The sequence below is a fragment of the Streptopelia decaocto genome, assembly GCF_964273445.1.
Source record: "Streptopelia decaocto genome assembly, chromosome: 16".
NCBI classification, from domain to species: Eukaryota; Metazoa; Chordata; class Aves; order Columbiformes; family Columbidae; genus Streptopelia; species Streptopelia decaocto.
Window position 1 is genome coordinate 8,118,760 of NC_138671.1, and position 20,797 is coordinate 8,139,556.

Consider the following 20,797-nt stretch of genomic DNA (forward strand, 5'->3'; position numbering starts at 1 on the left):
GGATAGAGCCTGGGGAGCACTAAGTTCATGGAATATGTGTTTACCAGCTGTAACTAAGATTTATTGCCTAATTTTGACAGCTGTTGAGTGGTATACATTGAGGAGGCATTTGCAGCCTGCAGTGCCTTGCAGGACTAGTGTGTAACCTCTAAAGCTTGCTGAAGTTGTCCACAGCAACTGTTTTTGTAGATAAATACTTAGGTTTTTCATTTCATTCCTGGTATAAATGCTTTAGGTGGAGGTATAAATGTTAAATTTAGCAATGGAGGCCAAATAAATCAAGAGAGGCCATAAAAGCAAGTCATGCTCTGAAGCGGTGCCTACTGTTGACATAGGAAAGCTTTTATAATGTGGATTTTTTTTTAATTAGCCTTGCAGTGTTGCAAATGTAGGAACTTACCTGCCCTGGGGCAGATGAAAACAGGATGGTGCTTTTTCTCAGGTTGTCGGGCATGGTGCTGACGGTAATTGATCTGATGTGCTGTGGGGAAATGGCATAAATAGCTAACAGAGAGCGGAAATTGCTCTTGGCGATTAAAAAAATGGGACATCTAATTATCTAATGATTACACTGTGCCTTGGAACCTGGATTCCTTGCATGCTCTTCAGTTTGTACCAGTTTTTACTCTTTTTTTGAGTTCTTGAGCTGAAATTCAATCTAAGTATTCCTTAAGCATACCTACTTCAACCTCTGGCTTAGATGTGTACCAAAGATGTTCTCAATGTTTGTGTTTCTGCATGTGTTTCAATTTTTATGTAGTTATCCATTTTGCATTGTGAATATAAGGAAATATGGGGGGAAATAAAAAATAGATTAAAAACAATCTGTGCAGAGTTACAGAAATATCCCAAACTGTCATGTCTTTTGAAGAATCACTATATCGAATTTAGATAATAAATGTAAGCACAGTCGCCACAGTGCTTACTGTGGGTTTAGCTGTGCCTTTAAGTGCAGATCTCAACACATTCCTAATTTAGAACTCTTGTCTGTGCTATCACTATATCTGTCAATGCAACCATGTACCTTTGTGGAATAAGTCACAAGATTGGCACAGCTTTTTATTCTGAAAATACTAAATACCGTTTTGAAGTTGCATTGCTCTAGAGTGATTGTAGTGCTTTATAAATCTCTGGTTAATATGCTAATGTGACAGCACTTTGAATGAAGACACCAGAAGCTCAGAAAACGATTACCAAAGCTATTACAATTTTTACCTTAAGCTAGGATTAGTGATATTTTTCCAGAGTATATGTAGAGCAGTATCAGCTTATTTTTGTTTAAATGGGCAGTAAGGAAGTGTTTCTTTTTGCTTTCATTATGGTTAAGCTAAGGAATTCCCCGTTTCCTTGACCTCAGTGATAACTCACCTGTAGCTGTAATTTTTTTGTTTAAAAAAAAAATTATTTTTACATTCTGCTCTGGGGATATCTTTAAAACACTAATTAATTTGATTGTGAAATATTTAACAGCCATATCCACAAACTTCTCTGGATTGAGATGTCTTTTAGAGACAGTTGCAGTGAAACAAGCATTTAGTTACGTTCTTTAGTGACAAACTTCTCCAGCCCTGATTGTCGGTAGTTCTTGTGCTTAACAAAAACGTTTTCTGTGGATTAAAGCATTAGAGCTTCCTTGTAACAGGAGGGGATTTACCCAGCACGCTTGATAAAAAAAGTTGCAGTTGAGGCAGGAAATTGCATCTTTGTTGGAAGTTCTGTGGTTTAATCTCTAAAATGTCATTTTATACTTAAAAAGCTGCTCAGGGCAGCTATAGGTTTATGTTTATACTTCTCTGCTCAGATGGATGGGGAGTTAAAAGAGGAGGAAAATGTGGATTTAACCTTTTTGTTTAAATGTTATAGTCTGAGGTTTAGAAAGCCCACCATAAATCATAAGCGTCTTGATACTTTGGGGCCTGTGAGGTTGTGGAAGGCTGATGTGTATGTTTAATAATGCTGCACATAAGGATTTGTGATGCCTGTCTGGGAACAGCATCACTGGTACTTGGGTTTTGTTGCAGATATGGGAGATCAGAGCATACTGGTTAAATAAAATGGTAGTTATGGGATTTTTTTTAGTACCTTCCATAGTGTTATTTCATTTAAAAGGGATTGAGAGAAAACAAAAATCGAGGGGGAAGGGAGCAAAGTCTTGATATGATGTAACTACGGAGTATGTTTTAAAAAATATGCAAAGAAGGTCAAGAGAAGCAGCAAACCTTTGGGGAATGCCGCACCGAACTGCTCTCAATCGCATTATTGACACCCTTAGAGGAGGACGAAGCTCGGAGCCCGCCGTGCATCATCATGCTGCCCGGGAGCAGCTGCCGGGGCCGCCCGTTCCCGCCGCTCCCGGGCAGGTGCCTGGCGGCTCACACGCTACCCTTCCCCGTTTCCCTACCCGAGTGGCTTTACGGCCCCGGCTGCGGGCGCAGGACGCGGACGCGCAGCGCGGGGTCGCTCCGTGCCCGCCCCGCGGCGGGGACGCGCGGCGCGCCCCCGGCGGCGGCTACGTGACGGCGCTCAGGTCCACAATGAGCCCCGGGAGGCGGGGAGGCGGCGGGACCTGCCGGCGACAAGGCGCTGGGTGAGGCGCTGCCGCCTCCTCCTGCCGGGGACGCGACTCAGCGCGGCGGGGAGGTACGGTACCGGCTCTTCGTCCTTCCACCCCCGTTTTGAGTGGGTCGGAGGGGTGTTCGCTTTGTATTTTTCCTCCTGTGGAGCTGATGAGCTGCGGCTCGTGGCCGCCCGCCCGCTCTCCCATCACCTCGGTGGCGGGGGGGTGTGAAGAACCGGGGTGCGGGGGGTGTGCGGCGGCTGAGCTGGCGGCCCGTGTGCGGGGGAGCCCCGCTCCGCTCTCGGCAGTGCTGCGAGGCGCCCGCCGTGCTCTCCGGAGGGACCTTTGCCCGTGGGGGGGGGCGTTTCTGTCGTTGAGCGGTTTTTACCCCGTCTTTCTCCCAAGAGGCGCCCGATGCCCCCTCGCTCCACGTAACGGGCTGGGGCGCTGGGTGCCCGCCGGGATTGTTGGTTAATTACAGCTTTAATAGCGGAGCACGTGAGGGGCGCGGCGGGGCCACCCCCGCCCCAGGGGGCTGTATTGGCTGCGGGGACCGCCCGGCGGGGGCGATAAGAGGGGCAGGAGGCGGGCACGGCAACAAAGGGCGGCGGGGACGGGAGCCAAGGAGGGAGGGTTGGCAGCGGCCGCTGGTTGTGCGCCGGGGCTCACCTGCCTGCCCCGCTCTGCCCCTGTCCCGCAGCCCCGGCGGCGAGGACCGCTCGGCAGCCGAGCCAGGGCCGGGCTGCGCCGGCGGGACCGCAAATGAAGTGCGAGAACTGCACCAAAAAGGTGAGTGCGGCGGCGGCGCGACCGGCTGGGCCCCGGGCACGGCGCCGGAGGGGTGCGGCCAGCCGGTGGAGCTCCCGGTCCCCCCCCAGCCGGCGGGGCTGTGGCGTCCCGGTTTGCCCGGTGAGGCGGAGCGGCCTTGGGCTCCAAGGTCACCGGCCTCTCCGCGACCGGAGCGCAGCGCTGTGCCCGTTTTCCCCTCCGCGGAGCGGCGGTGACAGCGCACGGGGGGCAGCGCTATCGCCGGGACGCGGCTGTTTGTCGGGCTGGAGCCGTCACGTAGCGCCGCGACATGTACACGCAGCTTCTGTGCTCCGGTTAATCTTCCCCTTGGGGTTAAAAACAAACCCGCTCAGAACCGTGAAACTGGTGAAGCAAGTGAATTTCTGCGGAATTATGTTCACCGTAGCAAAACGAAAACAAAGCGTTGCATGTGAGGATGTAGATTCAACGCTGCCAAAACCTGTGAAAGAGCCACGTTAGCTTCTAATGGTACAAACAGCTCTGCAAAGATGTTCTTACTGAACGGCGAAGGAGTTTTGTGTGATACATGTGGTTTATGTTTTGTTTCAGGAATGCAGTAAAAAACAGAAAAATGATGACACACAAAGTACGTCTGTTGATGCATTGAGGTCAAATGATGACGTTGAAGAGGTAATGTTCCTTCTGAAAACTGTGAGATACTGGTTTTTATTGTGTACCCCAAAGGAGGTTGTAAGTAGAGAACTTTTAAGTACTAAATATAACACTAATCAACAAGAAGTTGTAAGCAATTTTGAGCACTTCTAGACATCTCATGAGAATCAAGAATTTTTTAAAAAGATGAAATAAAAAAACCCTTAATATGTAAACACAAAATTGAAATTGAAGCTCTAAACATATTTTTTTTTTTAGTGTCAAAAATCTTCCATCAACTATTCAAAGTAGGCATAGGGCTTGTAAAGAGAAAATGGGTTCTGACAGTACAAATGCATGGAATGTCTTTATTTACATCAGACAAACAGATCACATACTGTTCTTTAACAGAGGACTGTTTAGCCGGGCATGGATTCTCAATTGAGGGATTTTTCTTTATGTTTTTACAAGTACTCTGGTTTTGTTGCCCTTTTATCCAAGTATTCCTTCTTCCCACAGATGAGCTGCCAACAGTATTGTAGCCAGAAATATGGAACTCTTGATCTTACAGGATATGGTCAATGTAACTGTAGGACTGTACTGTGTCTTACCTCATGGTAAAAAGCCAAAGCCATCTCGCTGTTGGAGAGCTCTCTGGCTAGTAAAGGGGTTTAATAGTTCAAGTAGAAGTTTTCTCAGTTGTTTGGGGACTGTCCGCTCTGAAACGCAATGCAAATCAAGTCACTAGAATGTGGACATAAATTTAGATGTGTTTGCCCTTAAACATTTTGTAGTTTCACAGTAATAACAGGAGCAAAGCCGTGAAAAAGGATGGAACAAATTATTCTGATTACTTCTGAATAATCCTGGATGCTATTCAAGTGTCATGGATTGTCTTGTTTTAAACAAAACTGACAGTATGTTTGTTCTTCAGCTGGGTCATTGCAGAGCTCTTGAAAATTGGTCAATCATTATTAATTACTTGTTTACTTTTTTTTTTCCTCTCAGAAAAATGAGTTTCATACGTTGGCTAATGCTAAAATACTCCTTAGCGACTGCCTAGCTTGTGACAATTGTATGACATCAGAAGAAGGAGCCAGAGTTTTCCAACAGAATCAGAAGGAGCTCTTTCGTGTTCTTAACCTTAACAAGGTAACGTGACACAAACAATAACACAGCTTTCTGTGCGGAGGAGGAAATCACAGAATGACTAAGCAGCTTGGTTTCCCAAGGCAGATGAGATGAAGGTTTGTCAGGATGTGCTTTTTCCAAAGAGGAAGTGAAAGCTTCAGGCAAGATGAACGTTGAATAATTTTGTGCTAGATGTGCAAGGTCGTGGCGCTTAACCTAAATGTGAGAGGAAAGTTACTGCACCCACAGAAGTAAAATCTTTGGGAAACGTAACTACCTTGTTACTGTAATAGCAAATTAATCTGTGGTTCAGTGTTTATAAATCCTTACACCTTCATTACTACAACTGTTCTGGGTGTTGCTGGTGCCAGTGTATCCACATAATAAAAAGTTATCAAGGCAAGTTTTTGAAAGTAGAGTTGGTTTTAATATATATTCAAGCTGACTACATTTGGAACAAAATTTTTTGTCCAAATTCTTAGCAAGAATTATGAAAGTGTTGTATTGCTGTCTTATTTTCTGCTGAGAAGCTAGTTGCTATGTATGGTGCTTGGATCTTTAGATTACTGAATTAATTATTTTAGTTCCGCTCCAGATTTGAGCCCTTACTTGGGATGCAAAAGCTACCAGAATTGATGCAGTTTCTTAATCTGTATAGAAGTGTCATAAATAAGAGGATTCATTACACAGTGATTCAGTTTCCTTAGAACTAGTTTAACTCTCCATACAGTATGATGTTGTTGTACAGAAGAAAAATAGAAGGGGAAAAAATCTTTTGGGTAATATGGGTCATATTAAGAGAGCCTGAAGTCCACAAAAGGGAGGCAGCCAAGTAGCTTGATCAGAACTTGAGGGGACCAAGAGAGGACATTGAGCAAGGAAGATGCTTTCCAGGCAGCTGTGAGCTCTACTTCAGGGCTCATTAGGGTGTTGAAGTACAAACTATGGTTGCTAATCTTTTTAGGGTAAGACTTGTCTGTGGCATAGTCCTGGTTGTCTTCCGAGGGTTCCGCTGATGTGGAAAATATCGCAACTAAAGCAAGATTCATCTTCACATAAATGTCACAGTAATCAGAGCCTTAGAGTTGCACACCATCTTAGGTATTTTGAAAGAGTTCTTCAGTGCCTACACACACAGATTTGTTGAGGGTCATGTCTTGCCTGTTTTCCCCAATGCCTTCAGTGGCAGAGACACAGGAGCCTTAACAAAGGATCGGATCTGTCATTTCCTGGGTTGGATTTGTAACATCAAATGCCCATGCTCCCATAAAGATAAGTTTATTAATGTTTAAACATACAGCTTTATTCATATTTGCTAGAATGTTCCATATTGCTAGAACGTCATAGGTGCTGAATGTCTCTTAACTTTTCTTATGCCACTAGGAGACCAACCACAGAATTGTCCTGGGAGGGCTGGATTTCCCCAAGTTATATAAAAAAGATCTACAGGTGATTAGAGATGAACACTGACAGGGTCAGAGGAACATCTTGTCCTGCCCTCAGGAAACTCGATAGTTGTTTTGCAGGGGTTTTACACTTGGGGTGTTGAGGAATAGCTCCAGGAGTGGAAAAAGGAGGCGAAGGAGGGAGCCTTACCCTGTCGTGATTACATACCTTGTTTTCTTTGTTTTTGTTTTGTTTACCAGAAATGTGATACCTCAAAACACAAAGTGTTGGCAGTGTCTATATGCCCTCAGTCATTGCCTTATTTTGCTGCTAAATTCAGTCTCTCTGTGAATGATGCAGCCAAGAGACTCTGTGGTTTCCTCAAAAGTCTCGGTAAGTTTGAATATGTTACGATGGTGGAGCAGAAAGCCGAGATTATTTTAGGTTTTTGCTTCCTCAGCAGAGTTTTTTGTTATGCAGTCATAAAGTGCCATTGCACAATGTAGTTTAGAGTTTGAAATAATGACAGTGCACCAGTATGACATACACCAGTTCCAGAAATGGGGATTTGAGGCACATGCTGATAGTAAAGGTCACAGAAATGAAGGACATTACGGACCTGTCTTCAGAGCCTTCACTAAGAAGTCAGGGAAGAGTTGGTCATGAGCTTCTGTAAGGTTTTTTTTCCCTTTATTTTGTAACTCAAGGGAGGAGGGAGTTCTAACCTAAACACCTTCCAGTCCTTTTGACACACATCTCTAGCACATTCTCAGTCATGTTTTTTTTTTTTTTTTCTGTAATTTGAAATTATATGCAAGAACTGTTGTATCTGCCTATTTTATGTTAAAGCTGTATATTTCCTTTGCTATTTTTACTATATATACCAAGTTTTATTTAAAAAACAAAACCCACTTTGTCTATGGGTTTGAGGCTCTTCTTGTACCTGAGGGAGGAAGGGAAAGGACAGTAATATACTATTTCCTCCCTTTTATTATTATTTTTTTTTTAATAGTTTTTATGCATCCATTTTTTAATCTAAAAGGAATTCTAAGTTCTGGTGGGCCCCGTTTTTCTCAGAATGGTTAATTATCTGTGCCTCGCTGCAGGGCCGTGCTCAGTGTGATGGAGGCGCATAGGGAGTGTGCTGCTGCCCAGGCAGGCGGGAGCGCTCTGCGGTGCCGCTGATATGTCCGGTGGTATGTTCGGTGATATGCTCATGTGCCTTTGGAGCCAACTTCAGCCATAGGAGAGATGCCCCGTGGCTGAATGGCAAGTTTCTCGTAAGGAAGCAGACAAGTATTTGAAGTGTTACTAGTCACCATTAGCAAGTTGGTGGTCCTTTTTAAATTCATGATGTAGAAGGTAGCTTTTCAATGTATGGCTTATTTTTTTTGGCTCCGCTATTTGCGAAAATTTGGAGAGGGTAAAGGATATACCTGTTGATCCTCCCAAGATTTTCTATACACCTGGAACTTGAAAAGAAGCCTGTGGGATGGAGAATATGCTACTAATCCACTTTTCCTCACTGCTTTCTTTCATAGGGGTGCATTATGTATTTGACACCACTATAGCTGCCGATTTCAGTATTCTGGAGAGCCAGAGGGAATTTGTGCAGCGGTATCAGCGGAGGAACCAGGAGGAGCATGCCTTACCAATGTTTGCCTCTGCCTGCCCTGGTGAGAACTGATTTCTCCAACCTTCCCGCACTTCAGCCTGGGCTCTTTGGAACTACCAAGGGTGGTTTCATTTGGGAGCCTTACATAATTCAGAGCATTTTGGTTTTGCTTTTGAGAGACACCAAACATCACAGCCAGTACTTGCCACCAGTAGCGCTGCTCATCCATAGTGCATTGCAATCCTTTGCTAGAGGGGCCTGTTTTTCACAGGCTGTTGGGAGAGCAGAATTTGTTTCCAACAAGCATCTCATCTTTCCCATATGTGCATGGAGCTCTGTAAAAAGTGAGGAATTCTACTGTTGCTTTTCAAAAAGAAAAACCCATGAAAGAACCTTGCTGCAGTCCACAGCCTCTGATAATACAAAGAACCTGGACTACTGATTTCCTTGTGCTAGTGTTCATTTGTGGTATTTATTAGTCGGCTGAGTTTCCCATCACTGCTATAAAAGAAGCATATATGACCTATGAATCTCTGGATAATGAAACTGAGGCACAGAAGCACTGAGGTTCTTAGTGCTTTGTGTAAGACCTTTGGAAAAATCAATGGGAACTGGAACGGAGGAGTTAGTGCTTGCTGCTCGTGTATCCAGACCACAAAGTTTAACATGGCATTTCCTTTGCTTACTGATATGATTAAACCACAACCTCCGTTATCTTACGCAAAGTTTTGAACTTGCCACTGAAGCCTAGAGGAAAACAGCAAGTGATATGACTCTTAATGACTGTGAGATGGTTATGTCTGACACTTAGAAAATAATTCCCACTTGAAATGTCACAGACTTGACTCACTAAATGTCTCACTTCTGAGAATTTGGCACCTGAGAACTTGCTTTGTTATGAACAAAACCTGCACTTATTACAACTGACAAGATGTAGAACATTCATTGTTTACTTCTGCATTTGTTAGCACATCGTCATTTCAGTTTGATAAGTCACATTCCTAAAAAAGAAGTATCAAAAAGGGGGTAAAAGTAACTCCTTCACCCACCTTCCCCCTCAACCCCACCCTAGTAAGCTCATGGTGTTGCTTTTCAAAAGGCTAGTAAAATACAAAACTATAGCTTTGAAATAACTCAAGTGAGTTGCATTCTTTAAAGAAACGTTGCAAGAGAGCGAGTTAGATTAAGCATTTGGTGATCCCAGAATCTGCTGTTGTCACTGATTTAAAGTTTAAATACTGCTATTTAGATTGTACTTTTGTTTGTTTTGTGTATTCTGTAGTGGAGGTATCTGGGTTACACTTTAGGAACTACATATATGTATTAAGAGGAAAAGTCTCTTTTTTTCTGTTACTGTTATCTTAGCATTACCTCCTATCTTCAGGAGCAGACACACTATATGTTGCTTTTTCTTTGTGTGAAACCTGTGAAGTTGAAACAACCCCCTATTACTTGGCTTTGTCATCTTGTACCTGGTTTATTTAAAACTCAAACTCTGAGGATTTCTTTTAGAACTTCTGGGATCATTTTAATTCTTCATCTAGAAAGAGAGCTCAGATTTTCCGCTCTTCTCATTGGAAATACTTTAAACTAGTTAATGGATCACTTTTCTTGTCTTTGTCTGTTCTACAAAAGATTGTTTCTGTTTTCAGTGCTAGTTATGGTGTTAACATCTATACCACAGCAAACAGCTAGCAGAGGTATGGGTGCTTTCCATTTCTGGAAAACAGAACTGAAATACCACTGCAAACCCATTCTGAAAGCATATGGTATTTCATTCCCATTGACAGCAGTTACAGGAAACAAAATATAATGATCAGTCATCTTTAAAGTGAGGTTGTTCACTGTGTCTCCTGACTTAACTGTCTGGGTGCATTTTCTGTTCCTCCTCGTCCTTCCTCTCTCTAGCCCCACATGACATAATTTTGTCCTAGAAATGTTTACTGGGTGTGTTTATCACAAGATGTTTTTTATATAGCTCTATAGATATAAGGTCAATGTGAGCTCAAGTCTAACTGCTTTACTCTTACTTATCCTCCGGTGTAACTTTCCACAGAAATATCACCCTCTGCAGGAGTGTTCTGTGGTGTAAAATCTACCATGAACAAAAGAGCGCAGAGCCTGTATAGTCCCAAAACTTGACAAAAGGGCATGTTATTGTCTGTGTCTTAATTGTGCCTACCTCCTCCTGCTGCTCTCTTAAAAGAAAGTGAAATACATTTTATTGGGTTTGTTTCCTGTTGAGAGTAAAATAGTGTAACTACTGATTTTTATGTATATAATATCTCAGAAGTAATCAGTTCTCTTCCCTAATTTACCAAACTGGTAAGCAACACGGAGCGCTTGCAGTGGGAAGCAGTCAGCATTTTGAATGCACTGCCAGCCTGAACTCCTAGAGCAGACTCACAGTGTAAGTAGGAAGAGCATAACTACTGAGGATTCAAATGCCTTTGTCCCAGTCAACTAAACTAATTTCCTTTTACAGGAGTGGAATTTTACAGTAGTGACAGTTTTGTTCTTCTGCACTTTACACTGATGCATAGATATTTACAGTATGCGATTTTGTGATCTACTCACAATCAACCACTAAAAATAATGTGTTCTGAAGTACATCTCTGAGAATGTATGGAGTGATTTGTAGGGGTTTCCTGTTGTTTTTTTGCTAACACAAGCCAAGAAATGGCCAAGAATCTGAATGAATTTATGGAGGCTATAGGTTGTTACAGGTACAGATGTACACTGATATAAGAACTGGATATCTTGGGCTCCCTGTGCCTGGCTCTGGAATCTGTTGATGAGTAGGCAGAAACAGCCAGTGCGTATGTGAAGTGCAGATAAATGCCTCCTGTTGCTTATTTACCACGGCTGCCTGTATAATTACACAGTGACTAATGGTCATTTTGGAGCTGGAGCTATTAGACACTTGTTCGGTCTACTGCAAGGAAAGAAACAATTTAAGAAATTGCTTTGGACGATACCTGCCAGAAGTCCCTTGCAATTTAGTGAAATTGCCTTACAGTTCGTGACTACAATATCTAAAACATTCCAGTTCTGAAAACAGCCTCATGCAGGAGCGCTGTGGATGGCGATCAGAGTGTGGTGTGTTGACCCCACTGGACATCAGGTGCCCACCAAGGCTGCTCTGTCACTTCCCCCCCTCAGCTGGACAGAAAGGGGAGAGAAAATAGGATGAAAGGCTCATGGGTCGAGATCAGGACAGGGGAAATTAGTTTCATTTATCACCAATCAAATCAGAGTAGATAATGAGAAACCCAGCACTGTAGCCCCCCAGCTGCTAAAAACCTCACCACACAAACCCAACACACAGTTGCAGTATAAGGGAAGGACCTTCCAGAAATGCTGCTAAAGTACAAGGCAGAATGTTTTTAAAAACTGTCCTTAATTTGTTTGAAGCAGTTTTTGTTCTCTTTTGACAGCATTTGACACTAAAGCCATTTAAGAAACAGTTATGTATCTGTTTCTTGGTTCATGTCAGTGAAGGAAAAAGTTCTGAATCCTTGCTGTGACAGATTCTGGGCTGTTGTTTTCAGTAAGAGTAAGAAAGAATTGCACACCCTAAATATTTTCATCTGCTCATTTGCCAGCTCCTGTTCTGGAAGTGGGGGGATAATAGAACTGCTCTGGGTATTGCAGGTGATGTGAATACACATAGTGGGTCATAGCTGAAATGGTGAAGGAGCCTGGTGAGAGAGAGGGGGACTTGTGAGGAACTAAGAATGTTGAATACAGAGAGATTTCAGTGACTACTCTGCGTGTGGGTGTGTGGGGGGTGTTTCTAAAGAAGGTATGGCTACTCTAACAATAGTAAAATAAGGCATTTTTTTCCAGGCATAATCCATGTGCATCTCGTGATAATGCTTTCATGTGACTCTGTTCTAAAGGAGGCAAGCTGGGTGCATGGATATTAAATCTCAGGAAACAGAAGGTTACAGTTAAGCAGCTGAACAGAGAACATTTGTTGTGGTATCTGGTGATCCAAGGGCTGAGGTCTGAAAAGTCAGCTTACCCTTTGTTAGCTGGCGTCCTGTTATTTCTGCTTAGTTAAATCTATGCATTAGAAAGGTTGTAATAGGGCATGAAGTTCATGGTGGTTTCCAGGCCTATAACTGATGACACAGGGGATTATTGATGGCCAACTGTAAAGCATTTTAACAGAGCCTGGAGCTTTCCTACAGTTCCCAAAGTGGGGCTTCCAGTTTACACAGCAATGTCCTACCTACTGTGAAGGTGTCTGCAGTTTTAAGAGCTGTTTCTGTAACTTCTGCCAGTTTTCCATGCTTACATGCCACTTCTCTACCTAACGGTGATTTTCTGGCGTTCTAGGTTGGATCCGGTATGCTGAAAGGGTACTCACCAATCTCGTGACCCCGCACATTTGCACTGCGAAGTCCCCACAGCAGATCATGGGCTCTCTGGTGAAGGGCTACTTTGCCAGGCAGCAGGTAAGTAATTCTGATGTATTTTTACCATGATGCTCTTCTAAAATGATAGGCTGGTAGGTTTAAATACTGAAATATAGATCTTTAGTGTATTATAAAATGATAACGCGTCTTCTGAATTGTTTGTTCTTTACTTGAACAATAAATGGCGTTCTACTGTTATACAAGCACCTATGATAAGAAGAATGTACAAAGAACCTCATTTCGTGCAGCAATCCTTGTGCTCTCGGTGCAACATGGGTTTAGATATGTATGAATAAAGTTAAATCCAGGGTAGCTAAAGAGATTCTTGTTAAATGCTGCCCATGTAGTTCTAAAGCACAGCCAAAATGGGAGCGGAGGAGAATAATGGAGGAACTGCCTTGTTATCTGGGATCAATAAAAAGCATTGTATCCTAGAAACTAACCTTGTAATCATTTCAATTTGGTATGTTGAAAAAGTTGCTCTTCTTTTTACATATCATACTTAAATTTAACAGCATCCACATCATATAGGGAAGTGTTGCTGTCTCTGCATAGAGAAATATTGATGGACTTGCTGTGCATGCAAGTAAATGAGTGACAGCCAGCAAACAGAATTCTGATGTCCTGACTTGCACTCAACTTTCTAAGGCAATCAAAAGCTGTAGAAAATGTGGTCTGAAGGAATAAGTAAAAGTTTCGGCCAGAAGACTGACTCTGGGTGATGATTTGTGACTTCCGGCAGATCACTTCATCTGTGTGGGGCAGTGTTTAAATTTAACTGCTAGGGATTGATTGCTGGTATTACTTACATAGAGTTTAGGATGCTGGTTTTGTCCTTGTCGTTCTTCAAGCTGTCTTTTGTTCTTCAGGGAGTTCACATGTGCTCTCTTCTGTGTTCCACAGAACTTGTCTCCTGATAAAATTTTCCATGTAATTGTGGCGCCTTGTTATGACAAGAAACTGGAAGCCTTGCGGGAAGATTTCTACACTGCCTTGTATAATTCGCAAGAAGTTGATTGTGTTCTCACATCAGGTTAAATCCTCTTTAAATGTACTCTTTATAAAGATATAAGTGAATCACCATTGTAAGAATAGCCTTTATGCCAGACTTTGCTTTTTTCCAGTCTGCGTTAGTTGTAAGGTTGGGGTTTTTTTTCTGCTTTAAAAATAAGTACAGGTTTTTGTGCTACTGGTAGTATAGGTATTGTATAGGGAAGGCAAAGCAAAAAGTACTTTTCCTTCTAAGTTGGTATTCATCTGAAAACAAGATTCAGGAGTTTGTCAGCCTCTAGAGAAGAGTTACTCAAATCCATATTTAAAATAATTGTCTTGCTTGTCTGCAGTCATGATTTAACCGCCACTGGGATTATTCGTAACATTCCAAACGCATGGCACCAGAGGCCTTTTGGTGTGGCTCTTGTCTTCAGGTTTCATGTCCAAACTATCCTCCTTTTTCCCCCCTGTGGTACAGAAATGTCTTTGAAACTTTACCTCACCGTAAGGCTAAGGAGAGCGTTGTGAAGTTTGGGGCAAGCTGAAGGCCCTTGACTTCAGGGCTGGGAGTGTTGGGCTTCTCCATGGCTGGAGGGAACTGACTCTAGTTAGAGTTGGAGAATGTGGCCGCAAGCACATACAGGTGTTGGGATATTGATCCTTAAACTGGGGCACAGCATGTGCATTTTGCTTTGTGTTGAAAGTAAAATGTCATATGTTTTCCTACAGGTGAAATTGTCCAAATAATGGAACAGAAAAATGTGTCTATGAAAGATGTGACTGAAGTAGCTGTAGATAGTTTGTAAGTAGCCTTGTTGTGGATTGCTGCCTTGTTTTGATGACAAAGCTTTTGAGCATATTCAACATAAATGTAAAACTTCTCACAATAATGTTTTTTCGTTTTAAATAGAAAAGCCCGCATCAAAGCCTGAGTATACTAAAGCCTCGTCTTTTATATAATAGTCAGAAAACCCCAAAGTATTCTCTTAGATGTTCATTGCTATATATAAAAGTACTACGAAACAGAAAATATAAAATGGTATATGCTAAGTACAAGGCAGATAATTTGAGGTAATGACCCTCATCTAGGGATTCTTTTAAAGTTTATGATTTTTGGGTAGCTCTTTTTTTTATATTTTAATGCAGTAATATTAGATTTGAATGTATCAAGTTCATGACTTGCTAGCAAGTGTGACTGTTGACCCCACTGGGAGCTCCCCGGTGCTTGAGCTCGTGTAAAGCTGGAGAGTCTCACCTGCCCCTTGGGCCGCACACAAAGCTGCTGGGGGCGACCGCGGGTTCCACCATCTGTTCTGTGCCTCCCTCGCTCGGAGCAGCGTCTCGGCAGTAAATTTCCACTTTCCCCACCATGTGCATGAATCGATCGAAGTAGCACCCTTTCAGGAAATGGTAATTAATTGTTTCAGCCCAAACAGAGCAGTTTTCAAGATTAGATAAAACTGAAACGTGCTTTAGATGAAATTTAGTAGATGAAATCACACAAAGGATTGAAGAGATTTTGTTTACTCGCTGTATGACTGGCTCAGAGCAGCATGCATGTTGTTTTAATTCTCAGGCTTAGTTACAAAAGCTGGGCTCACTGATCTTTGTTCAAGTGCGACAGATGTTACTTGGGATCTTTCCAGAGTGGTGGTAGTGCAGCAATAAACGTGCTTTCTTGCACAAAACAGAAAGCTCTGGACATTTCCTTTTCCCTTTGGGTTTGTGTCCTGCTTGGACCTTGCTTAGAGTGGAGAGGTTTAAGTGGTACAGTTGTAACAGTTTCAGAGCTGGCAAAAATGTTTCCTGAGCCGAGAATGGCTGTTAACCCAAGTCTTTAGGCTGTGCTTATAAATGACTGTTGCTCAAGGTTTCTGAACATGGAAAGCCCTGCATACTTTCCTATTTTTAATTTTTTTTTTTCCCACCATGTTGCTACTGTCCTAAACAGGTTTTAAGTTGTAATAAATAAAAATGTTAATATGTTCTCAGTTACTGCTGTATAACTCTTTATGTGGGAGACAGAGAAGGGGAAAAACATCCTTTATTAAAGTGAAGGAATGAAATTTTGGTCTTTCTGTTGTTTTCTAAGGTTTGATGGAATCAAGGAGGGAGATGTAGTACGGCATGATGGGAAGAGATCCGATGGTTACCTGGAGCACATTTTTAAACATGCTGCAAAGGAGCTTTTTGGCATGGATGTCAAAGAAATCACCTACAAAGCATTAAAGTAAGCGAGAGTTTCCTATCCTTGTTACATAGGATGGGCTAGTTGGTGCCACAGTAAACCCCAATGCAGTTACTGCTAGCCCAGCTCATTTCCTGATAGGCAACTACGCCAAGCCGCTCTCCATCATCTTCCAACAGTCCTGGCTCACTGGGGAGGTCCCATATGATTGGAAACTGGCGAATGTTACCCCAATCCACAAAAAGGGCTGCAAAGCTGACCCTGGCAACTACAGGCCTGTCAGCCTGACCTCAGTGCCTGGCAGGGTTATGGAGCAGATCATCCTGAATGCAATCACACAGCACCTTCAGCATGGACAAGGGATCAGACCCAGCCAGCATGGGTTTAGGAGGGGCAGGTCCTGTCTGACCAACCTGATCTCCTTTTATGATCAGGTGACCCACCTGGTGGATGAGGGTAGATGTGGTCTATCTAGACTTCGGCAAAGCCTTTGACACTGTCTCCCATAATACACTCCTGCAAAAGCTGGTAGCCCGTGGCTTGGACAAGTGCACTCTCTGCTGGGTTAAGAACTGGCTGGAGGGCCGGGCCCAGAGAGTGCTGGTGAATGGGGCTGCATCCAGCTGGCGGTCGGTCACTAGTGGTGTCCCCAGGGGTCAGTGTTGGGTCCAGTCCTGTTCAACATCTTTATTGACGATTTAGATGAGGGGATTGAGACCATCATCAGCAAATTTGCTGATGACAGCAAGTTGGGAGGGAGTGTGGACCTGCTGGAAGGCAGGAGGGCCCTGCAGAGGGATCTGGATAGACTGGAAAAATGGGCTGATTCCAGTGGGATGAAGTTCAACAAGGCCAAGTGCCGGGTCCTGCAGTTTGGCCACAACAACCCCCTGCAGCACCCCAGGCTGGTCATAGAGTGGCTGGAGAGCAGTCGGGTAGAAAGGGACCTGGGGGGACTAATTGACAGGAAGTTCAACATGAGCCAACAGTGTGTCCAGGTGGCCAAGAAGGCCAATGGTGTCCTGTCCTGTATCAAAAAGAGCGTGGTCAGCAGGACAAGGGGAAGTGATCCTTCCCCTGTGCTCTGCACTGGGGAGGCCACACCTGGAGTATTGTGTTCAGTTCTGGGCCCCTCAGTTCAGGAAAGAGATTGAAGTGCTGGAGTGGCTCCAGAGAAGAGCAACAAGACTGGGGAAGGGACTTGAACACGAGAGCTATGGGGAGAGGCTGAGGGAGCTGGGCTTGTTTAGTCTGGAGAAGAGGAGGCTTAGAGGTGAGCTCAGCACTCTCTAGAACTACCTGAAGGGCAGTTCTAGCCAGGGGGGGATTGGTCTCTTCTCCCAGGCAGTCAGCAATAGGACAAGGGGGCATGGGCTTCAACTCTGCCAGGGGAAATTGAGGCTGGAGATTAGAAAGCAATTCTGTGCAGAGAGAGTGGTCAGGCACTGGAATGGCTGCCCAGGGAGGTGCTGGACTCACCGGCCCTGGAAGTTTTTAAACAGATCGGACATGGCGCTTAGTGCCATGATCTAGTAAACGGACTGGAGTTGGACCAAGGGTTGGACTCGATGATCTCTGAGGTCTTTTCCAACCCAGTAGGTTCTGCGATTATAAACCTGTAAATTTGTTGCTATGACTCTGTGTAGAAACTGAAAGAGTTCACCTTAATCTCACTGTTACCCTTGTTCTGTTCTTTTCAGAGCATCTGAATACAAACCGACACAGTTGGGTCATCCCCTGAGTAACGTGGGGGTTTAAAATGTTCTCTGTGTATCTTTACAGGAACAAGGACTTTCAAGAAGTCACCCTGGAAAAGGATGGTGAGACAGTGCTGCGTTTTGCAGCAGCTTATGGCTTTAGAAATATCCAAAACATGGTTCTGAAGTTGAAAAAAGGAAAGTTTTTATACCACTTTGTAGAAGTCCTCGCCTGCCCAGGAGGTAAGAATAACTGTGGATCTACAGTGGTTCTGCAGATGTCTTTTGAATCTCAAGGGAAGTTGTCTTACAGGCAGACACTTAATTTCCTTCCCTCTTAATAATCTAAAATGATTACTATGTAGTGAATGGTCTAGAACACAAATTGCATGTGCAGGATTGGCTCAGAAATTGATTGGGTTTTCTAAAATTAACCACCATGTTATTTGCTCTCTTCTGACCTATAAATAAGGGACAGCATGGCTCTTATGGTTGTTTCAGACCTCAAAGGAAATACTCTGAAATGTGGTTGTCAAGGGGAAGAAAAGACAAGGATCATAATTAAGATCATAAAGAGCAGGCAGAGAAAGATTGTTGATATGGAAACCTTATTTTCATTAATAAGTTGTTGATATTGGAGTAATTTTAAGTAAATACAAATTCTATTAATAGCAGCATGGGGGTAGTTTATGTAAAGAGACAAGATTTTTCTTTAGTATGAAAAAAAATTCCAAGTTAATATCAAATCTTCACCACCCTTGTGGCTTATTTTCTTTTCTTAAGGGTGCCTAAATGGCAAAGGCCAGGCACAAACTGAAGATGGAAAACCAGATAAAGCACTGCTTAACCAGATGGAAGAAATGTACGCTGCAATACCCGTGAGACTTCCGGAAACCAACGTGCACGTAGAAAAGATGTACCAGGACTGGCTGGAAGGCGTGGACTCTAAGAAGGTCCAGGAAACTTTGCACACCAAATACAGCGCAGTAAATCAAACAGCAAGCAATCTGGATATCAAATGGTAATCAATCAAACTTAGAAAAGATTTGCTTAGGTTAGTTACCAATTCAGCACTGGAAACATTCTATGCAATCGCAGATGCTATGCACTAGCCGAGTGTATGAATGAGACGCTTCCTAATTGTGAAGAACCGTTGCTTTTTACAAACAGACAGAGAAGTCTCCGAAATCCCTGGCTCCTGCCATTGTCATTTAACTTTTACCGTGTGTAGTCTCCTGCGTATAATGGATTTCTTTAATTAAAAACGTGATCTTGCAAGGTACATAAGCACTTTCTGCCAGGTGCAGGGAGTGTAATTCCTGATGAAGCTACTCCCTGAAGTGAAGGGTCCCCTTCACAAAACAGGCTCCCCCAAGGTGGTGAGATGTTTCGCTCCTAGGTATGCAATCCCTGTCGTCAGGGGAAAACAGTCATCATGAGTTTCAGTATTGTTGCAGTTGTTGTGAAATAACTTGGGATTTACTTGCCTTGTTAACAGAAAAACCCTTTACAGGGATGAGTGTGTATATGGAGAAATGTAATGACTTTATGTATGCTTCTATCCATATTTTAACAAACATTATTCAGTTCCAAACTAGTCACCATTCCTTACTCATGTAATATTTTGTAAAGAACAGGATGCTTCATATAAACTGAACTTGGGAAACTAATGCTAAATGGTTATAATGCAATCCATCATTAAAAATAGTTGCGGATGGGTTCGTTGGTACAAAAAGAGAACTTATCTTTCCTTTTAAGTTTTCTTAGAAACTTGCAGCTAGGAAGAGTGGTGCTGCTTGCTTTGTCTGGCTTCTGTATGAGAGTGAAACCTGCATACACGACGTCACACGAGCACGTGTGTGCTGCAACCTTGTTAGATTTGCTGAGCCAGACTTAGAGCACTTTTATTCTCTCGTGTTTTGGTACACAGAATACTACATTGTTCTTTGATTGATCTCCATGTTGACAAACTTCTGTAAAAATAACTCCATGGAGTGCCTCTGAGAAAAGTATTTAGCAATGCTTGTGAGCTTATCTAAGTTACTATACATTGGCATCATGAATTTTGGTGCATTTATTTTTTTTGAGTATGCTGAAGAGGCTTCATTTAACAGGCATCTTAAAGTGGTATTTGCCTGCAAGCTTTTCTGCAACTTCATGAGTTGTCAGAGGGTTATTCAAGAATGTGATGGACAAAAAAATGCAAAGTACTGCCAAACTTCTTCATGTTTTTCCTAGTAGCATCAGATTTGTTCACAATTAATAGCTGTTCAAAGCTAGCAAAGTTTCAGCTTTCCTTTTCCAGTCTGAAGGTGTGGACGGGCTTTTTAAAATCATTTCAGGCAGTTTGAATGAATCTTCCTATAAGTTTTTTGAGATTACAACTGCTTGTATGAGTAAGATCTAATACTTGCAAAAACCTGTGTGTATTTGAAATACGCCTTGAACTTGCGGGTGGGTGGGATAAAGTCATCAGTGAAGTCGGTGCAGGTTCTTGCACTGGCTGAACAACAGAGGCTCAAAAGGAGAGGGACAGGCTCGAGTATGTGAGCCTGATGACAAGAGAGAGTTCTCTTCATGTGGACCACTTTAATTGGACCTCACCTAAATAACAAAACACTTCGAGGGATGTTTTCTTTAAAGTGCAAATGAATTTGATTACTGTGCTACCTAAATGCACACAATGAGATTATACCCATAAATTAGCCTTTTGTAAGTTGTTCCTTGTTGTAATTAAAACATTATGCTTACGTGGTGCAATATCAGAACATCTACAGAAATCTACCTCTGTACAGGAAGGGAGTCCAGAAATCGTGGGAAGACCTCTGTATAGCTGAAACTTTAATAAGTATCCGCTACAGAAAGATGGTGGTGTTGCATGAAATTTCTGAAGAGATCACTTTTAGAAGCAACATCCAACTCCTTTGGTTTGCTTTTCTTTATCTGTCATGATTTCCGCAAAAAAAAAACAGAATTACCTTGTAATAAAGTGGTCTTGTTCTGTTTGTATAGGCATATGTTTCTATGTATATATGGTTTATAGCTTTGATGGCATGTTTAAATTATATTGTGTCTGTTCTTTGTATAGTATGCTTATTTTTTTTAATGTGCATAAACTGGATGAAATGGTACAAAAAAACAATTGTTTGCTTTTCTGACGAAGACTTCACTGAACTACGCAAGAGCTGCCTCGCTGTTCTGAAAGGACACCCTGGAACGGGTTGTACAACTTGACAGATGCTCATCTAGCACAGGTGGCACTGCTATACGTGTTGTCTCTTGTGGTGATACCTGTGACGCTGCGGAGCCTCGGTCCCCACGCCGGGGGGACCCCAGGAATAGGCCAGTAGGTGAAATCAATCTGTCTGCGCTATACTGTGCTCCCACTACGTGGGGAATTGGTGG

General features: G+C 42.9%; 1 protein-coding gene across 3 annotated transcripts; it reads left to right on the forward strand.

The window, feature by feature from the left end:
• Positions 1 to 2,491: 2,491 nt before the first annotated feature.
• On the forward strand, positions 2,492 to 20,366 carry NARF (nuclear prelamin A recognition factor). Of its 3 annotated transcripts, XM_082066727.1 has the most exons (12): positions 2,492 to 2,640; positions 3,258 to 3,346; positions 3,917 to 3,997; positions 4,967 to 5,110; positions 6,736 to 6,868; positions 8,017 to 8,151; positions 12,435 to 12,553; positions 13,418 to 13,547; positions 14,237 to 14,309; positions 15,600 to 15,737; positions 17,478 to 17,635; positions 18,176 to 20,366. In XM_082066727.1, the coding sequence occupies exons 2-12, from the start codon at positions 3,320 to 3,322 to the stop codon at positions 18,415 to 18,417; spliced, it is 1,380 nt and encodes a 459-aa protein (XP_081922853.1). In that variant the 5' UTR covers positions 2,492 to 2,640; positions 3,258 to 3,319; the 3' UTR covers positions 18,418 to 20,366. The 3 variants fall into 3 exon arrangements, with proteins under 3 accessions (XP_081922853.1, XP_081922854.1, XP_081922852.1); XM_082066728.1 differs by lacking the exon at positions 3,258 to 3,346 and having other exon boundaries at positions 2,622 to 2,640; XM_082066726.1 differs by lacking the exon at positions 2,492 to 2,640 and having other exon boundaries at positions 3,141 to 3,346.
• The last annotated feature ends 431 nt before the right edge of the window (positions 20,367 to 20,797 follow it).